This window comes from Dendropsophus ebraccatus, chromosome 6 (genome assembly GCF_027789765.1).
Source record: "Dendropsophus ebraccatus isolate aDenEbr1 chromosome 6, aDenEbr1.pat, whole genome shotgun sequence".
Lineage (NCBI taxonomy): Eukaryota > Metazoa > Chordata > Amphibia > Anura > Hylidae > Dendropsophus > Dendropsophus ebraccatus.
In genome coordinates, this window is record NC_091459.1 from 18,033,551 (window position 1) to 18,055,712 (window position 22,162).

Here is a 22,162-nt window from a genome sequence, read left to right on the forward strand (position 1 = left end):
TTGGGTGATGTTCACATTATTTCTACGAACTGCATTGTTGTGTGTAAAATTCTGTACCCTGTGTTTGTACTTTTGGGTGTTATTTAGCTTGGACTAGCGACCTTGCTTTATGAACACAGTTCACCCAGTGTTAATAGGTGGATTATTTGGTGTTTCGACTAGAGCAGGGATGTGGAACGTTCGGCCATCCAGGTGTTGCAAAACTACAGTTCCCATCATGCCTGGACAGCCAAAGCTAAAGCTTCGGCTTCCCAGGCATAATGGAAATTGTAGTTTTGCAACAGCAGGAGAGCCAAGGGTTCCCTATCCCTGTTCTAGAGGAATAACAAGAAAGGAAGTGCACAATTTAAATATTTGAATGTGTTGACAGTTGATATAAGGTTTAAGAAGATAAATAGTAATGAGTAATAGAAGGAGTAGTAGTAAATGCTTGGAACAGACTACCAACAGATGTGGTTGGTAAATCTACACTAACTGAATTTAAAGTGAATGTACCATCAGGTACATCGCTTAAAGATTTTTACATCAATAGAATGGCACCAACATGGGGATGGCAGTGCTGCAGTCCTTTTTTCAAACCGCTGACTGTTTCCTGGGGTCTATTCCCGGGCAGCAGCCCAGCCTGAAGCACTAGAGGCAGGCCTACATGCCCCCAGTTTGACGTTCCCCCCCCCCCCCCCCCCGGTGACGCGGCTCCATAAGAATCAATGGAGCCGCGTCACAGAGGGGAGGGATTTCGTCACACTGGGGGCGGGTGGGCCCCCCTCCAGTGCTTCAGGCCAGGCCGGTGCCCAGGAACAGACCAGTGCCATGTAAGGGAACTGGGCTATGGTTCAAAAAAAGGACTGTGGCACCTCCATCCCCTTAAAGCAACATACCCGATGTTACATTCACTTTAAAGTTGCCTGGGATAAATATATATCTATTCTAACATAATAACACAGCAAAGAATATAAGGGTTGACTAGATGGACCAGGGAGGCTTTTTCTGCCATCGGTCTCATTTCTATAAAACCTTATGGCTGGGTTCACACACAGTATATTTGAGGCTGTATTTGTGAGGCTGTATAGCAACCAAAACCAGGAGTGGATTGAAAACACAGAAAGGCTCTGTTCACATAATGTTGTAATTGAGTGGATGGCTGTCATTTAATGGCAAATTTTTGCTGTTATTTTAAAACAACGGCTGTTATATTGAAATAATGGCAGTTATTTACCGTTATATGACGGCCATCCACTCAATTTCAACATTGTGTGAACAGAGCCTTTCTGTGTTTTCAATCCACTCCTGGTTTTGGTTGCAATGAGGACCTGACATGAGGACCAAATACAGCCTGAAATATACGTAGTGTGAACCCAGCTAAGGCTGCATTCACACGTTTTGTGAAATGGTCTGTGATCGCAGATCCGTGACCTTGGACAATTTTAGGGGCCATGGAATCCTATTGTTGGTACAGATTGGCCACAATGCAATTACGGACCAAATTGCACAGGTCACAGGGTAAAAATAGCCGACCTTTATGCTGACTGGGAAAAACACTGAGTGTGTGAATAAGACCTAAGTTTACAATTAACTTTATCTAAAGTTCTGAAACAGTAAAATGTGCACAGTAGTAGCTAATAATTGCATACAGTAACAGCTTAGAAAGGACTGAGCTTTTAGCAGCTACAAACAAAAGGTAAGTTCAGAAATAGCTGCCAGGCACTGATGTTTAATAGGCTGGAAAATGGTGTCGTTGGGATTCTGTTATTTAATTTAACTGGATTATCAATCAACCCAAGGGAAAGGTTAACATGCAGCGGGTAAGAGAACCCTTTTTTTTCCCTTCTTTAATTTTCCTGAAGGTATTTGATACTTCTTAATATTACATATGAATTGGTGAATCAATTTGATCTCACAGTTGTGTTTTATTGGTAAAGAACAGTTTGTTGCTTGTAGCTATGGTGCTTTAAGTGTTAGTAGTGAATGAAATGAAATTAAATGGCCCGATATAAACTTGAAATTATAATTAGTTTTTGTAGTTAATGTTAAATACTATAAAGCTTAAGTTATTGGTTTGCTAAATATATAAAAGCAGACATTAGGTGATTATAGTGTGCCTTGATTTACAGGGGAAAATTATTAAAACTAATAGAAAAGAAGTCCAGCAATTTTTAAAAAAATCATCTGCGAGGGGGGCATCACAAACAATCATTGCTGACTGCTCCATGTGCCCCCAATTCGCCATGTGACAGGCTCTGGGACCCAATGACGTCATGACTTGGAGGAAAAAGCCTTACCCCGAGGATGGTTTGCCCATTCAGCCAGTTAGTGACTGCAGTGGTGTTGCGCCCCAATCACTGACGGCCGAGTGGGCAGTCCATCAGTCCATCATTTTTCTATGATCACCTCCCAAGCGGTGTAACCTTTCTATTTTTCGCGAGACATGTTGTACTTTTATCGGTACCATTTTGGAATACTTATGACATTTTACTTGTTTTCTCTTATAGTTTTTTGGGAGGCAGATTAGAAAAAAAAAATTTTTTTTGCAACATTTACTATACGGGATAAAAAAATAAAATAGTTTTATTTTATTTTATTTGTTTATATTGTGGGAATACCAAATATATGTATTTTATTTTATGTTTTATTTCAAAAAAAGGGAAAGGGGAAAAGTATTGTTTGTTTTATAGGTGATATGGGGGAATTTTTTAAAATAATATCTTATATTTTATATCCTTTTTTTTTTTGTACTTTTGTCATGTCACTCAAGTGGACCTTTCCAGGTGATAATTAGATCACTAATGTACTACACTGGACTAGTCATCTAGTACTGTGTATTACAGCCTCTATTCAGCCTTTCAGCTGACTCAGGAATCATCAGAATCATAGAATAATGCTGCTCTTATATATAACATAATAAATCTTATAAATACGTCACCACGCACCCCTGGTCTTCTCTCACGGTATCTCTAGGTCCCCTGCTGACTGCTGCCACATCCAAGATGGATTCATCTCAGCAGTGACAGCCCGCTCAGCCAATCACTGGCTGCAGCATTGTCCCGTCTCAATCAGTGATTGGCTGAGCAGACTGTAACTTCCAAGACTGTCCAGTCTGTCTTGTAAGTGGCGATGGCTGTAGTAAGTGGAGGACACGGTTACTTTGTAGGAGGACATCAGGGGAGTGCAGAGAGGTAAGAATAAGATATATTGTATATATAAGTATAACAAGTTATATTGTATATAAGGGCAGAGAAACAGAAAAAGTTTTAAAATGCTAGAGTAACCGTTTATTAGTAGAAGGGTTATTAGTGCACACATCTGTTGTTTGCATACTATTTGTACATGCCGGAAGAGTTTGTAGGTTACAGTGCATCAGTCTGATGGTGACATAGGGGTTCTACTGGAATGGTTTAATATGTTGAGGCCAGAAGACAATGCAGCAATGATTACAATGATCCAATAAAATGTGTCTATGTATCAGCTCGACACATAATAATAATAATAACAATAATAATATTTATTTGTATAGCGCCAACAGATTCTGTAGTGCTTATTTAAATATATAAATACAACACAGGTTATATTTATATTAAGTTATACAATGAATAAATTAAAATAAAATAAAAAATACACAATTAGAGACCTGCTCTCGAGAGCGTACAGACTAGAATGACTGGGGGTCACACGAGAGGCAACAAGGGCTTTATTTGTCGATATTCCAGTCATTGTACATAGAATCTCAAAGTGCCTATAGGTGATTGGGCGAGCCAGTCACAAGCCATTTTCTGCGCTAAGGTAGCAAGTACAAAGTAGATGGCACCAAAGAGATTATAGAAAGGATGCAGAAGGAATAGCAGAGAGGGAGATGAGATTAGGAAATGTTATAAGCACACCTGAAGAGATGAGTCTTCAGGGCACGCTTGAAATTGGGGGTGTTGGAAATTAGTCTGAGGTCTTTGGGTAGCATGAGAGAAGTCTTGTAAGCGGGAGTGAGAGGTTCTGATTATAGAAGAGGTTAGTGTAAGGTCATTAGTAGAGATGAGCGAACCGGGTTCGGGTTCGAGTCGATCCGAACCCGAACGTTCGGCATTTGATTAGCTGGGGCTGCTGAACTTGGATAAAGCTCTAAGGTTGTCTGGAAAACGTGGATACAGCCAATGATTATATCCATGATTTCCACATAGCCTTAGGGCTTTATCCAAGTTCAGCAGCCACCGCTAATCAAATGCCGAAAGTTCGGGTTCTTATCGACTTGAGCATGCTCGAGGTTCACTCATCTCTTGTCATAAGCGCAAAGCACGGGAAGGATGGTAGGTGGAGATTAGGGAGGAGATGTATGAATGGGGGAAGAGTTGTGGAGAGATTTATGAGTAAGGGTGAGGAGTTTGAACTGTATTCTGTTTTTAATAGGTAACCAGTGCAGTGACTGGCAAAAGGTGGAGACATCAGTATAATGGCTGGAGAGGAAGATGAGTCTGACTGCTGCATTCAGGATAAACTGGAGAGGGCAGGAGTTTAGAAAAAGGAAGACCGATTAGTAGGGAGACAGGGCGACAGTCAGAGTCTGAGCGGTGTCTTACCGTAAACGGCTATGTTCACACTACGTAAGTGCCGCGGAAATCGTGGCTATCGTTACAATAGCCGTGATTCCTTCAGCACTTACGTAGTGCTGCAGCCTGAGTAAATCCCAGCAAGAGTGTATACACATAGTATGCACTCCGGCCAGGATCCCTAGCGGCCACAGAAAACCCTGTTAGTTCACACAATAGAGCGAGCGGCTGAGCAGGGGCGTTCTGATGCGAACTCTGTGGCCCAAAAGATCATCCGGCCGGTACTGCAGTACCAGCTGGGATGATGTTTTCAGAGACTGGCCGTTCCATGACCCTGCTGGGTCCCAGAATGGCCGGTCTCTTACTAAGTGTGAACATAGCCTACATTAACATGTAGAATAAATTATCAATAAAAGTGAATGAATTTTACACATTTTGTGTTATATTTTGACAGCCAGCTTTGTCATATCCTAACTAGTCACTGTGTCATCCAAAATATTCAATTTGAAGGTATATGTAACTAGATATTAATGCTAGCCTAGTTTTTAATGTCAAAGCACTCCAATTTACTTATTCCCATAGGTGCAATGATCATGCAACTTACTGACAGCACAGGCTAAGCTCGGTTTGTTTATCGTGGAACTGACATTTTAAATGATCCGTCCCGCTTTTTCTAGAGGTGATCTGATAACATTCAGTAGCTGACAAGCCATTAGAACTTACAGATAAAAATCTTTAAGCAAGCACTGAAACATTTTGTGATATATTCCAATTACAGAACGTCCCTTTCTCGGTGGATTTTAACTTGTTTGGTTCCAATGTCTATGAGCAATGTATTAATTAAAAGAAAGATATCAATCCAAAAATATTGTGGACTCTGCTCTGGATCATCTGTAAGTTAGTTAGAGAATGACACTATTGTCCTTAAAGTGAATTAAGTGTTGCATATGAATAGATCGGAGCCGGCGTTGGGAAGCCGGTGCCACCATCCTTTTTCCAACCATGGCCCAGTTCCTGCGCACGCGAATCTAATGGAGCCATGTCATAGAGGGGCGAGGGTTTCCTCCAACTGGGGGTGGGCCGGACCACCTCCAGTGCTTCAGACTAGGCCAATGATAATTTATAGACTGGCTATGTGCGCAGGAATCGGGCCGCACTTCAAAAAAAGGACCCCAGCACTTAAAGAGATGATGTAGGCTCCTTATTAATTGTTACTGCATACCAGCTCCCAAGTGAACAGGAGTCTGAAATAACACTGCAATGCCACTACACTGAGTACGGAGCTACAGTGTAACTGCTTCCAGGCTTCCAGCACTGTGTTTAGTGTAGTGCCAGCACCAAACATCTGATTAGAGGGGTGCGGGGTGTCAGCACCCTGCTCACCAGCAATTGATAGCTTCCCCAGTGGATGTACATAATATACATAGTTTGTTGTTGTTTTTTTAAACCTCTTTAAATTCTGTCTTCATCCAAAATATTGAAAATGGACATTTTACATTGGATGCAATGACTAGGGAAAGTAAGTGCTCAATTTATTGCTAGAATTTGTGTAAAATATACAGCAACCTATGTTATATTTCTCTTTATTTTTTACAATTTTTCCCATTGCCTCCTAATTTGATTCATATTCTTGAATATGAATATAATAATAATAATAATAATAATATAATATATTGGGGTTTTTTTTATATATTATGCTTTTTCAAATTTCTATAGTTCCATTCTACATTCCATTAATAGAAAACCATTTATCCAATATATAATGTTGAGCCTCAGTTGCGAATCTCAAAACACGGACCCCTGTTTTGCATATTCAAATGTTATAGGGGGCAATGTATCAATGGAGACTCTTTATGAGTACTCCGTTGGATAATTTCTCGTTGATCTCCCTGAGCTCAGTGATTGCTGTGATTTGCAATATCTAATGCAGAAGAATTCCAGACACACTGATAAGTCTTAAGATCCACATAAACTTTAGTCAAGTCTATTCAACCTTTTAAATTCAGCAGGACTAGCTGACCATCTAATGTGTATGATGGCCTCTGAACTAGTACTCAACAGGGGGTTTGGCATGTTGAATTTGAACTTCCCAACCCAATTGTTTCCAGAAAGACGAGCTGCCACCAGAGCGGCATGGCAGAACCTAACCTTCCTCTCTCAATTATATGTATTTGGAGATTACGAGGGATAACTGACTGCCAAACAAACAAACATTTGGCAGACAGTTGTTGGAAATGTACGACTACCTATCCTGCCAGAAGTTTGGGGCCATTAAATCTTCGGAGAGCCCTAAAAAAAAATAGAGGTATGGAGTGTAATTATGCCAACTTGTGCGACTGAGAAACAAATTTGATGTCCTATCTTTTGCTAGCTTCCTGTTAAGTGTCTAGAGCTCTAATTAACCCCATTAATTCTCATAATCTCCTTTAGCTGTGATTGACAGCTCTAAGGGTCCATTTACACAGAACGATTATCTGACAGATTATCTGCCAAAGATTTGAAGCCAAAGCCAGAAATAGACTATAAACAGAGATCAGGTCCTAAAAGAAGGCCTGAGATTTCTCCTCTTTTCAAATCCATTCCTGGCTTTGGCTTCAAATCTTTGGAAGATAATCTTTGGCTATGTTCACACAACGTCAAAAATGGAGAAAAAACGGCCGATTTTGCTATTTAAAAAAACGTCCGTTTTTGTAGCAATTTAACTGACTGCAATGCAATTGCATTGAAGTCAACGGGAAGATGGACGTCCCATGCACACAATGCATTGAAAAATGGACATTTTTGCTGCGGACGTCAAAATAATGAATAAAACATTGTTTTCAGAGGTTTTTTGCAAATAACGGACGTTTTTTTATTAGTTGTTCACACACAGTTCTTCTTTTGTCACCGTTCTTTCTCCGTTTTTACTATTAAATTCAATGGATTTTTCAATTAAGCCGCAACCAAAGGCCAATTAGTAACCCCAAACTAAAATAATGTGCAAACACCCGTCATTGCACTAAGGGGATGCCAGGCTTCGAAACACGTCCGTTATTTTAGACTCAAAATAACGGACGTCATTTTAAACGGAGCTGAAAAAAACGTTGTGTGAACATAGCCTTTCTGTGTAAATGGACCATAATACTCACTAAGGAGAAGAAAAGACCTTGAAGAGGGGGTTCAGGAAACATAATGCATTGAGCATACTAGGCCGCCGTCAATGCATTAACGTCAAATTAAATGCAGTAGCAACGGACGTAATTTTAAAAAGAAAAAGCGAATGTATTTTTTCTCTTTTTTACTTAGTGTGACCATAGCTCTAAGGAACTTTCATAAGCAATCAATCGATTGCTAATACTGCTCCATGCAATGCTTAGATAGGTGCTCTGCTAGCGTGGGGCTGAACCAGATTCTATTAGCAGAGTGACTTTGGCAGCTACGGAGAGTAAGTATAGGATTTTGGCTGCAGAAATAACTGATCAGCCCTCAGCAGTGACATTATTGATGTAAGTTATTAGCAGCTAGTGTCTGCTGCACATAGTAGCAGAAACATGCTGTGTATGGAAGATAAATTAAGCATGGCTGCAATATAAAACTAAAAGACCAAATTTAATAACTTTTTGGCTATGTTCCCCATCACTTAATGGCAAAAGGCAGCCGTCCATTGATAATGTTGGCCACAAATCATCGTGATCATTATTTGCAGCTGTCATTATCAATAAGCAGACACCTTTTCCCGCTAAAATCCTGTAGAAGGAACATAGCCTTTCAGTAGCACTGGATGTCATATATAGTTTTTTTTTTTTTAAAGGACAGATTTAAAGGGTTTATCCAGTGCTACATAAACATGGCCACTTTCTTTCAGAGACAACACGACTCTTGCTCCAGCTCAGGTGCGGTTTGCAATTAAGCTCCATTCACTTTAATGGAACTGAGCAGCAAAACCCCACCCAAGCTGGAGACAAGAGTGGGGCTGTCTCTGGAAGAAAGTGGCCATGTTTTTGTAGTGCTGGATAACCCCTTTAAAGTGATAAGTTGCTTATGCTGTAGATATATTCTACAGGAAATAAGTCTTGTGTTGGAAAAAAGTCTACTTGCATACTTTTTCATACTTATCCACTAGTGTTTTTCCGTTTGGTGTGAAAACATACAGAGCCATTTAAAACTTCTTTACGGGTAACATATTCTGTGTAAAGATTCTGCAAACCTGTAAGCAAGTAACTTAAGTGTGAAACTAAATATGCTCAACAATCGAGTCAGGTTAATTACTAATGGGAGGTTAATAGTAGCCTAAAGAATAATTTATTCTTTTGTTGGACAAAGCATAATTTCAGGCCCAGACATCCTATTGTACTACAATTCAAAACATGGATGCTCTCCTTAAAGGTATTCCCTTTTGAGAAAGTCAACTCCTATACACAGGATATGGATTAACTAGCTGACCATGGATGGTCCAACCACTGGGGCCTCACACAGTCTCGAGACCAGGGACTAGAGATGATCGAACAGCGCTGATGTTCAGGTTCGTACAAACTCGAACCATCGGTATTTGAACCCCGCAGTCTTCCCGTTCCGTGGGGAAAGGTGGAGGCAGCCCAAGTCCCGCCTGAAAAACAGGAATACAGCCTGGGCCATAGGTTGTATACCTGTTTTCCAGGCGGGACTCAAACTGTCTCCACCTTCCCCACAGAAGGGAAGACTGCGGGAGTCAAATACCAATGGTTCAAGCTCGTACGAACCTGAACATCAGCGCTGTTCGATCATCTCTACCAGTGCATGCACACCACTTCTCCATTCATTCTCTATAGTAGCTGCCAAAAAAGCTGAAAATTGTTCCAGTAGTCAGAGTCCCCCTCTATAACTTTCTCAGAAGATAATATCCAGAATTTCTCCAATATTTTATGTATTTTTATAATTTTACATATTTCTTTTTCAGTCGTGACCTTTAAAAATCTTTATAAAAATGCGCTGGCTGCAATGCTTCATTATGGGATATGATTAATCACCTTTGGCTATGCAGTAACAGCAGCTTCTCTGGAAGTGGCACAGTTATTTGCCAGACACATGTTCTACAGTGGGTTGTATCTGTCTGGCTCCTCAAATACAATACCTGTTTGAAGATGATTTATAGTTGCATATTACTTGTTCTTTTCAAAACTATGCCAATGATCCAAAGCATGTTGGGTGTTTCTCGAATAAGTGTATGAAGAAATCACCATTGACTCTTTCAATTTGAAATTATATGGCCAAAATTTTCCGACCTCTAAATTTTAAGTCCTGTTTTTGTTTTTTTTAAGCTATACCCGTTTCAAAATTATAAAAACAAGCACAAAGTCATGCAATCTCTATAGACAAATAGTCCTTTTTTCACAATAATTCTAAAGAACCCAGTGGGGGGAAATTGGCAATGTTTTCACCATTGAATAAGTGTAAAAGCTGCAATTTTTGTGCAACACTGTCAATTTTTGCAAAATACATAAGAAAAGTCTCAAACTTAAGGAAATAAGCAATTGCTTAAAATTTTCGATAATTTTACACCTACCAAAGTCTGCACAAAAATCATTGATAAGTGTCCCCCAGTGACTTTAGGCAGTGTCCCCAATTCTACAACTATTGGGTAACTAACAATAGTAATGATGTGCAGAATTCTATCATTTTTACCTTGAGTTTGAGAAGATTAACTATTAACTTTCCAAGATACAACATTTTCTGAATTTTCTAATTTGAAATATTAGAACTATAGAAGGTTATCAGCAGAAAAAAAAACACTTAGTCCATTTAGTCTACCCTTTTAGTATTTCCTTTCTTGTTACCACATCTACTGGAAGTTTATTCCAAACATTAAATAGGGGGGTATCACCATACTATGCCTGTCTGGCTGTAGGAGTTCCATGGAGCTAACCAACAGCAGTAAGGATACAACTGGGGTGCTCATTAAATATGAGTAGTGAGTAGTCATTCCACATTGTAAGGGTAGGTGGACAAGCTGGCTCAGGACCTATAGGCATCAAACTAGAGCCCAGGGAATTGAAAAAAGTTAATAGTGAATCCTTGGCAGCCCTTTACCCACCCTACTTGCAATACTATTGTGCACAAACCAACACACACCTGACTGCTGATCAAGAAACTAAACCACTAGCTAACAATGGGATGTCTTTAGCATCTTTTCCTTTTTTTATATATTCTTCAGAAAAAAGGTTCAAGAAATGGGTGGACATGATGTGAGTGCCCATGCGTCATTCTAGTTGCTAAAGACTAGCAATCATCATAGCATCTGCATCTGCCGTCATCCCTGATGTTCGCCTTCCGTGGCCGGCAGAATGTAAATGTGCAAGCAATGCATCAATGGCCATCCCCATTATCCCCTACTGCCAGATATAGAGCTGCACACAGTTTGCCATTATCCTGTCACCTACCGCTATACCGTATGCTGTTCCTGGTGTGCTGTATGAGTATGCTGTTATGACCTCCCCCTGGTGGCTGGAAGCTAGCAACGCTTGTGCTAAGATTTTAAGATTATGAAGCATGGAGGTAGACCTCAGTAGAGGAATAAAGCACTGGTTTATTTTATTTACAGTGAATTGGAGTAACTTTAGTAAATTACTGTTTTATTTGCAGCCAGTGTCGAGATAATACATTATAGTTCTGTGATATATTATACATTAAATGCAATGTGATAACTTTAGTACGGTATTGGTTACAGCTTATGCAAAGATAGGTTTTGTAATATCTGCATTGTGACTCATAGAAACAAACACAGCCACAAGCTTTTCTTGGAACATTCCATCTGTGACATCATTTACCTTTATAATCAGCGTGGCTGATAATGATTTCCTGATGGTTGTGGGAAGCTGTAAATGTTAGTCATACCACCAGATGTCAAAACAAATATTCAGCTTGCTTCCAGTAGCTGCCCTTGAAAACAATGCATGAAATAGCATTGTGATGTAAGCTGCCGACACGGCTAGGGCATAAATCTCCAACTTAAGGTTAAATGACTGAAAAATATAAAAACACTAAAAAAAATAGAAAATAAAGTAGAATATAGAAAAATTAGAAAAAAAAAATTCATAATTTGTACATATATTAACCCTCTCCTGCCGCCGCACAGTAAATTATTGTCACTGCAGCCTATGTCTGATGTAGCAACATTAATTTATGATCCAGGATGACACAGGCGCAGGAGCTGCGTCTGTGTCATCCGCTGCAACTCCCAGCATCGAACCCGCGCTCTGGTGCTGAGAATTAACTCTATAGATACTGCGGTCAGCACGACAGAGGAAAGGGGGCAGACATAGGGTTATCAGCTTATGGGATCATTATGATACCATAAGCTGATGTCCTAAAATGACATTGGCATTGGGGAATCAATGACCCCAGGTCGTGAAAGGGTTAAAAAATGTAAAATGTTTAATTTTTATAAGAGGTCATTCTTTTTGATCAAAATGAAATTACTTATTGGAGGACATTAAAGAGCTACTCAAGTTTCCCCATGCTTATCATCTGCTGTATGTCTTGCAGGAAGTGGTGAATTCTTTGCAGTCTGACACAGTGCTCTTTGCTGCCATCTCTGTCTGAGAAAGGAATTTTCCACAGAAGGTGATGTTTTCTATGGGGATTTGCTCCTGTTCTGGACAGTTTCTGTCCTGGACAGAGATGTCAGCAGAGAGCACTTTGTCAGGATGGAAAGAATCCACCACTTCCTGCAGGACATACAGCAGCTGATAAGTGCTGGAAGACTGGAGATATTTAAAAATAAGTAATTTACAAATTAATCTAACTTTCTAAAATCAGTTAATTTAAAAGAAAAAATATTTTCCTATTAGAGTTTAGACAAAATCTTTTGTAGGGAAGGGAAAACAAAGTCTGTGTTGTAATAATTTGAATTTAAGTCAATTTCATGCATCGTGTACATGGAATTATCTGGGCATGATCAAGTAGACATGTGGACATGGATGGAAAAAGAAAAACACAAGAGGAAGTAGGCAAGGGAAAAGAAAGGGGGGGGGGCTGGAAAATAGGTGCCCCTCTGCATTACTCCAGTATATCAAAGAAATCACAGTCAAGGTTCTGTTTTACAATAGCAAGAATCCAAGGTTAACTTTTATGAAGAAAGGCCGGACACCTATACCATTGAATTAGAAGCTCACAGTTCTTATCTTGAGCCCTGAACACCATAGACATGTGGGAAAGGGCAAATGTTTTATCCCAGTCAGAGATCAAAACTGCTAGCTCTTTCCCAAGGCTCAGTGCATGCTGGCTTATGCTGAATGACAGCTCCCAAGAGTAATTTGTAAACCTGTAAAGCAATATGGGCCAGGGGGTCTTTCGGCAAAAATAAATTTTCAAGACTAGTAAGAGTGGAGTGGTAATAAATATCTTGTGATTCTGCATGAAAAGGTAAAAAGTTGATGATTTTTCCCATGAGAAGAGATTCTAGGGGAAAGAAGGCTTTAGAGCCTCCAAAAAAGAAAAAGAAAGACTCTTCATAATAAGTTACAAGTAGAGATGAGTGAAGCAGCCGGAAATTTGTTTCTTTTTGCAAATTTTTGGACAAATTCGTCAAGATTTGCAAATTGAATCCTAACTAATTTTTAATTAAAACAGTCAAAACTATAGTAGCTACAATACTGGGACTATTAAAGAAGGGCAAATTTGTTAGAGTGTGTTGTTGTAAAAGTGTAAAAAAAAATGGAAAATGGAATCATCCAATTTCCAACCATTCCTCCCCTCTCTGTCCCTATATCAGGTAATTTTTTAATATTTTTATTCTGCCCCTGGAGATCTGCTTTAAACATATAAAAAAAAACGTATACCTTAATATTTATTCATATAGTTTAAAATAGGAAATGTTTGATATCACATCTATTAAAAAAATTCTAAAGCTAAGCCAGCATAAAAGTTACATTTAAAGGAAGTCGATGATTCAGGAATTTTGATTAGCATCTAATAGAGAAGCCTATTACAAATGAAAGTGAGAAAAGTAGAAAAGTGCCAAGATCATTAAGCATAGGCTTCTATAGTCATACTTTCTAAATAGTGATTATCGAGTGCTTATGAGAAGTCTTTCAGTGATAACACTTTGAAATGCAACAAACAACGACATTTTAATTCTTCGAGTATTTTTTATTACTCCATAATTTGGTACAATCATACAAATTTAATATCATACCAAGTTATATATTGTAAGTAGAGATGAGTGAATACTAAAATGCTTGGGTCCTCGATACTCGAGACAAATATTTCCCAATGCTCAGGTGCTCGTTTTGAGTACTGAACTCCATTGAAGTCAATGGGAAATTTGAGCGTTTTTGCAGGGGACCAAAGCTCGGCTCAAGGAAGGTTGCATGAAAACCTGCAAACCTCAGAAAATGATGGAAACAACACTGAAATGGACAGAAAACAGCAATGGCAGCATGCATGGATAGGACACAGCACAGTGAGGATAGGTATAGCTAAATTACAGATCCCATGCTGCCAACAGAATGGCAGCAACAGGACAAATTGACTACTGACAACAGATTTGGGGGTAGTCGTATAGAGTATGTGTGTAACTGGTGCTGTTTTTTTTTTTTTTGTTTTTTTTTGTAAGGCACCCGTTGCACAGAACACTGCACAGTGAGGATAGGTTTAGCTGAATTAGAGATCTCAGACAGCCAAGAGAATGTCAGCAACAGGACAAATTGACTACTGACAGTCCAAGCCAGCAGCCAAGAGTAGCAAAAAAAAATTAAAAAAATTTTAAGCCCTTAGAAGGACTGTTGGGTTCTTCGTGTCGGATTCCTGTCTAACCGCACACTAATTCCCAGCCTAACACTCTCCCTGACAGACAGCAGCTCTCTCCCTAATCTCTTCCAGCCTGCGTCTGATGCAAGCACCGCAGGACCTGATTCTTATATGCCCAGGTCATCTGATCTGGCCAGCCAATTGCTGCTATCGACATGTAGGATTCCCATGTGATGCTACAAGCTCCCAAAGCCTCTCCTGCATGATGATTGGCTGAGAAAAAGCCACCAAACATGCAGGAAGAGGAAGATGCCATTGTTTCGAATATCGCGAGATGCTCGTCCGAGTAACAAGCACCATCGAGTACCCTAATACTTGAACGAGTACCAAGCTCGGACAAGCATGCTTGCTAATCTCTAATTGTAAGTAAATATCCTGTATTTTGTATCATAGCTAAGTTTGTTGGTGTTGTTTGGCCACTTACTTACAAGTAAACATACTTAGTAATGTAAACTCAGCGAAATATTACAATGACCAAGCAATGCAGCACCAATATACTGGATGACCAATTCAACTCTACATTTGAACTACATTTTCAGCTAAAGCAAATCTTGTTGTATGTTGGAGACCTAAATCTTATTCCAGGACCTACATATCTCAGTATACTCAACAGTACACTCTCTAAAAAACTGTAAATAAATCAAATAATTTATTTAAAAATGTACACCTATGGTTAAGCTCACCTTAACACTGTGGTCAATGGGTGACATACACCATTGTAGGATTGTAGCGATATCTATAGTGGCCATCCCTCGGGAGTGTCCATGGGGGGGGGGGTACTGAGCTTACTGATGGAATTCCCAGATGTGATGTGATCAGAGCCAAAAAAAAAGGGGTTCCATCTTGGTTTATTTTTCAGGGAACTGCATGACTGACACATATTTCTAATAGAGGGGCTAATGAAAGCATTGGAAAAGTAATTATTTGACAGTATAAGTCTATGTTCACACAGTATTTTTTTGTTGTTGTTGGCGATGATGATGGCGAACAATTGCTGCTCTTACCTTCAAATAATATACTGCATTGTACTCACACTGTATTGAACAATGAATGCTGTACCACTACGACTACACTTAAAATTGACTTGTCAATTATTTGCGTCCACTAATGCTGCTGTTCCTGCTCAATGTCCACACAATGTATGATGGTCTTAGTAACAAAGTAGTGGTCCCAGCACTCCATGATTAAAAATTTCAAAAACTTTATTTCATATCAAAAAAAGAAAAAGGAGAAAAGCTCATGTCGAGTTAAGCCACAAAAACCTACGCGTTTCGTGCGCATGCGCGCTTAATCATGGTCTGATGTGCATGTAACGTAACACGTTAAAAACAAAGAGAAACCAATCATGAGCAATGATACAATTGCGTTCAATTGTTGGTACACGTACCTATAGAACTACCATGGTGTTCATTACTTACCCCGCAGGTGTACCAACACATCACGTATGACACAATTGTATCAGTGCTCATGATTGGTTGCTCTTTGTTTTTAACGTGTGTTACTTTACATGCTCATTAGACCATGATTAAGTGTGCATGCACGTGAAACGCGTAGCCTCGACATGAGCTTTTATCCTTTTTCTTTTTTTGATATGAAATAACATTTTTGACATTTTTAATTACGGAGTGCTGGGACCACCACTATTTTACTTCTATTATTGAATTGGCAATTGGCCGAAGCCGGACCCGTGCACGCTCCTTCTATGATCTTGGATCCTTCCATATCCAAGTGGAGGTGAGCTTACTATCATTATTTTTATGACGGTCGTACATTGCATGGACTTCAATGGTTAACTAGATTGCAGGCATGCTCATATGTGCCCGCAATCCAAAAATAAAATGATGTTCCTGCGGCCCAAATGGTAATATCAGCTGTAGGAGCATGTCAAATAGCGGCCATTGTTTATACACTGTGTGAGCATAGCCTAAAAATGCCTTATATAACATGCCTTGGTGATTACTTATGTAAACAGTATTTCTTATTTGCACTAAACTTCAGACACTTATTATAATACAATCCTAGACATAAGGCTGGTGGAACTTTTACTACCTAGTCAAGACGACCTTGTTATACTGTGACTGCAGGCATAGATTCTTCCTAAATCAAGAGAAGATTAGATTGTAGTTTTCACCAAATTGATTAAAGATCCATGTATGTAGCATATCCTCCACCCTATAATCCATTAAACAAACCCATAACTGTATTGCCAGTTGATAAACCCCCTGAGGTATAATTTTCTTCCCTAGAAACCAATGCTTCTTCAGGAGTACTCTTGTAATACCGAATGTATTTGAGCATGCCCAAAGTTTTTTTTTTTCCATAAATTCTATATAAACCCATGAGAAAAAGACTCATTGGGTAATAGTATAATTCTATAGATATCTACAAGCTCTATGGGTGGTACAGTAAATAATCCATGCAATATGGATCCATAATTTGGTTCTGTGCTTGATAAGGATGACATCTTAACAACCCCTTAATGGAAAACAAGCAGTTTGTTTAATGCCCCCTAGGGATCATGAACACAAGCAAATTATGGCTTCATGAATAAAAAGTATACTTAAAGTCAAGGTTATAGGAATGGATCTCCTGTTCCCATCCATTACTCTAAATATATGGCTCCTGCACTGAAACATAATGCATTTGTATGCCTCTATTTACCAAAGCTCTGTTCACTGTTTAGTAATCCAGCCAGTAAAACTAGTGACCAAGATGAGTTGAAAATACTGACCAAAATACAGTGTGTGAACACAGCCTTACTGTCTTATATGTTTATAGCTGTATTATCCTTTAATGCTCTATCTGATGCCTAATCTGCTGGATGAGGAGTTCATAATACTGTTTATATGGGTTTTACTTGTTGTTACCACTGAACATTTTCCAATAAAACTAGATTATCTAATCTTTTAGGATAAAAGAACACAAGAAAAAAAATAAATTTTTGTTATATGCTTTACTATGCACTAAGAATAAAAAGCCACATAATCATCTTTCCCACTACCCCGTCCCTTCTGTTTTTAAATCTTTCAGTCCTCCATGTGGTCCTCTTCTTCCTTTTGAGAGGGAGGAAGAGGAGGACCACAGGTGGACCAAAAGTGAGGAAGCAGATTTGGCAGATATTTTTTTTTCCGCTGCACAGGCAAGTATATAACAAAAAAAAATGTTTTTGGAAAATCATTTGAAGTATTCTTTGGGTAAATAATATTTTAATTTTTTTTAAAGGTTTGTATATTAAGCATTATATCCCTTCAAATCTCATAATTTTACACTTCTTTTTTCTTTAGGGTATTTGCACCATGACCACGGCCTTCCTGCACTTTTTCTTCTTAGCATCCTTCTGCTGGGTTTTGACAGAAGCCTGGCAGTCGTATATGGCTGTCACTGGAAAAATTAGGACGAGAGTTATAAGAAAACGGTTTCTCTGCCTCGGTTGGGGTAGGTTTCAAGCCATTTTGTGTCTTATGTGTATTGCTAAAAACAAGAAAAATTGTTTAGTGTAAAATGATATTGAAATGCACAAAACTCTTCACCATTTCACAGTTTAATATGATGTGATGATGTGTATAGTCTATATATGCCAATAAGATTTACAGACTTAGGCCATGTGCAGACTACGTAAGAGACCGTCCGTTCCATGACCCGGAGGATATTTGCAGCCGCAGAGTTCTGATGCAGGTGCATCTATGCGCGCCCGCATTAAGAACTCCCCACTGTGGAAGCAGAAAAATGACATGTCAGTTGTTTGTGGTGCCGCTAGGGATCCCGGCCGGAATGTATACTATTTGTATATGCTCCGGCCGAGATCCCATAGACAGCAAGGTAGCGAATATTTCCGTAATAATCACGGCCGTTATACAACGGCTGTGGTTTTATGGAAATATATGTTGTTTGAACATAGCCTAAGGGTTTTTTTTTTACACCCTATTTTAGGTACTCCACTGTCTTGCACAAAATGCAATGTGCAAAATAATAATTTAAAAAAAGCCTGTGGAGCCTCATGAGCCTCCTGCTCCACACTGATGAAGGGCAACACCCGAAACAGCTGTCTGTGGATGGAGACCTAGCCTTGGTTTTTCCCTTGTCATTACATTGACTTATAAGGCCACTTAATATGGTGGTTTCCCTACAGGAGCCACCCCTTAACTGGGCCCTTCCCAGTGGGATATCTGGCTAGTTCTGTGTTTCAAGATTCTTAAGTGAGGCTCCACTAGCTCTTTTTTTGCATATTCATGTTTTCCAGGGAGCAATGCACCTAGGATTTCACTGCATTGAGCGCTTTAACCAGCAACTGACAGTCTTTGGCTGGCCACCTTGAGATCAGTGATCTGTTTCTCGTATACAAAATGCAATGTGATTTTTTTTTACATTGTACGCCATGCTCATTGAGTGGGCGGAGCTTGGTGTGACATGGGCGTGAAAGGAGGTGTATCCTCTCTCAATGCCATATTTATCACAATTTACGCTACTGTACATTGTAGCTAATATCGATGCTAGCACAGCGCTAGTGTAGATTATAGAAGCCCACTTCACTGCCTGATTTATTAAAAGACCTCCTAATAAATCAGGAAAGCGCAAAGCAGTGCACTTTCATATTAAGAACAGCATGTAAAATGCCGGTGTTGATAAATTCCCCCCTAAATGTATATGCATCAAGGCCATGTCTGAATGTATCATTCTGTCATTGAGCATCTAAAATGGGATTGTTTATGAATCAAATCATGGTGGCGGTAATAATGAATTATACTGCAATGAACTGTGTAGGTAACATATCATATTAATTGTATATTTCCTGTCAAGATAGGATCAGTCTTGTGCAGTACATACAGGAAAGACATTTATGGCGCCATATTTTATAGTGGCAAGTGTACAAGCGGAGTAATTCTCTAGTATTGGTTTAGATTTCAATTATGCTTTGTTTGTGTGTCTATCCTACTATCTATCTATCTATTATCTATCTATCTATATATCTATCTATCTATCCTACTATCTATCTATCACAGCATATCTCTATCTGAAACATGGTAGCTACTGTAAAAACAGTTTAGTGTTGGTATGCTCCATTTATTTATGTACTGTACGCTAGTTTATTTTTTTTCTTCATTGCGAGTCTCCAGGTGCTGAATTGTTCTTTTCAACCGTAAGACCTCCCAGGCTTCTCTATTTTTCCACTTTTGTGCTTTCAAACAGAATGGAAAAACAGCAATTTTTTAACAACATAACAGAGAACCACAATATTAATTTAACCTGCAGATGATATTGATTACATCCCATTGAGCTCAAATACATTTTCGAGATTTTCCGATAAACTATAAGTCAAGGTCAATATTCCTCCTTATTTTGTGGAAAAAAAAAGATAAAATGCTAAGAAAAAAATTAATAAAATAATAGAAAAACCTACATAAACAAACAAATGGTTTACACTATCCAATGGATCTCTGAGCCATAATATCATGATCCATGTCCGAGGGAAAACAATAGGACAAAATTACTGCAAGCCTAGATTACAGATTAAGTTCTGTAACAAAAAGAAAGATAACAGTTGTAACCTAGCAACCTGTGTGTAATTTATCCACTGCTGAAATCTAACAGCATTTGAGAAATATACTGCATGATAAATTATTCATTTCTGGCAAATAGATGACCACATCTGCACTGCTCATATATCATTTAATACAATGCATTGTGTAGCTAGATCATTATTAAAAATGCATTTGTTACCAATTCATATGTATGCAGAACAATTTACAATATAATTTGTGGGATAATCCAATATTCAACAATACGGAAAGTCCGGTCACACACTGATTGCTCCGATTCAGCTGATACGCCCAAACGAGCATTTATACATTTCAGGTTTTTCTTTACAATAAAAAGCGGAATCATTTTAGGTGGGGTTTGGAAAAAGTCCAGATCCACTTATTTGAACTGAAAATACAGCTTTTCTTTCCAGGTGTACAGGAAAACTGGTACCAATGTTATTGCTAAATAGCAACATATAGAGGTTTATTAAAGGAGTTTATTTAAGTATTGTATCCCCCCCCCCCCTAAGGTTATACAAATCCCTGATATACACTTATTACGGGAAATGCTTATAAAGTGCTTTTTCCCTGCACTTACTACGGCATCAAGGCTTCACTTCCTGGGTAAAATGGTGATGTCACTTCCTGGATAACATGGTGATGTCACGACCCGACTTCCAGAGCTGTGCGGGCTGTGGCTGCTGGAGAGGATGATGGCAGAGGGATGCTCAGTGTCCCTCCAGTGCCCTGTGTCCCTCAGTGTCCCCCTGCCATCATCCTATCCAGCAGCCACAGCCGGAACAGCTCTAAGAGTCGGGTCGTGAAATCACAATTTTATCCAGGAAGTGACATCACCATGTTACCCAGGAAGTGACATCCCCATTTTATCCAGGAAGTGACATCACCATGTTACCCAGGAAGTGACATCACCATTTTATCCAGGAAGTGAAGCCTTGATGCAGTAGCAAAAGCAGGGAAAAAAGCGCTTTATAAGTATTTCCCGTAATAAGTGTATATTGGGGATTTGTATAACTTTGGGGGGGGGGGCAATACAATACTTTAAGAAAAATTTTCGCAGGACTTCTCCTTTAATTGAAAAAGTCCATAATGTTTGTCCTTGTATACTTAGGGGCACATTTATTATTATTTGCCCCTGGCGTACGCTACAGAAGGGGCACAGATTTCTGCATGTACAGAAATAATGGCGGGGAGGAGGCGTGACCCTCTCCTGTGCCTAATGTATCATGGTTTACCCCTGCAAACAAGCATAAACCATACAGATATCTACACCTGTTCTGGAACACGTAAAGATTTCTACTCAAGACCATGACAAACACAGGTCCAGAGGCAGACAGATTTGCTTAGTAAATTCAAACAGGTAAATGGGGGTGGGGCTTTATTTAAGACTGGCGTACAAGTTTATGACAAATGAAGTTTCACAGATTTCTTGCAGAAGACAATGCACTTTAGGTTTTGTTTTTTGTTTTGTTTTTTGTTTTTGTTTGTTTTCACCAAAGCCAGAAAAAGGTTAAAAAGGAATAGGAGATATAAAGGAACTGCACCTAGAAACCAAGGAAAGAATTCCAATCATCTCCTCTCTGTATTGTCATGGCCTCAAGGCCCTGACCTTTCCTTTACAACAACATTTCTATCACATTCTTTTAACTCAAAAAATCGGCTCTGTGTTATGAAACCCCGCTTTCCCTTCCCCTATTTCCCCCTGTAACACTTATCAGCCAACAGCGCAACTATTACATTTCCTAAAAAAAATAATAAAAAAAAATTAGGCAACAGAGTCAAACAACCTAAAGCCTAACCTATCTACCTATACCCACCTCCCTACAAACATACTTTTCTCCTAATAGATCAGGATAGACCATCAATTTCTGGTTGGGGAGGGCAAAATCGGCACCAATGCCAATTAATTGTTCAGGGTAGCTACTGCACTGGCATCTATACGTGGCAAATGGTGCCAGAAGCCCTGCAACATGGACAGTATAAGAGATGTAGAAACCCATACCACCATTACACAATAGATGTTGCAGGACTTCCAGCACAGTTCGCTATGTATGGGTGTCTTTTCAGTCTTTCCCCTGAACAAGTGATCGGCAGAGGTGCCGTAATGGCAACCCACTGATCAGGCATTGATAACTGTCCTTTGAATAGACCATTAATGTTATAAAGCTGGAAAGATTGACTCCTGGCTATCAGACTAGTTATTATTCTACATTAATACCATTAGCATTTCTTTCAAAGGAGTCAATGGCAGAAGTACACGATTGTAGTCAAGTTTGGTGGAAAGTTTCAAATGTTCTTGATAAATGTAATTTACTATGCTTCTATCAC

The 22,162-nt window shown here is 39.2% G+C and overlaps 1 protein-coding gene across 4 annotated transcripts in view; it reads left to right on the forward strand.

The window, feature by feature from the left end:
* Positions 1-22,162, forward strand: part of ADGRB3 (adhesion G protein-coupled receptor B3) — a 669,464-nt gene that overhangs the window by 573,612 nt on the left and 73,690 nt on the right. For all 4 annotated transcript variants that reach the window (XM_069974585.1, XM_069974587.1, XM_069974586.1 and 1 more), the window contains one exon: positions 17,582-17,732. In XM_069974585.1, the coding sequence (XP_069830686.1) occupies positions 17,582-17,732 (151 nt within the window). The remainder of the gene's footprint in view (positions 1-17,581; positions 17,733-22,162) is intronic.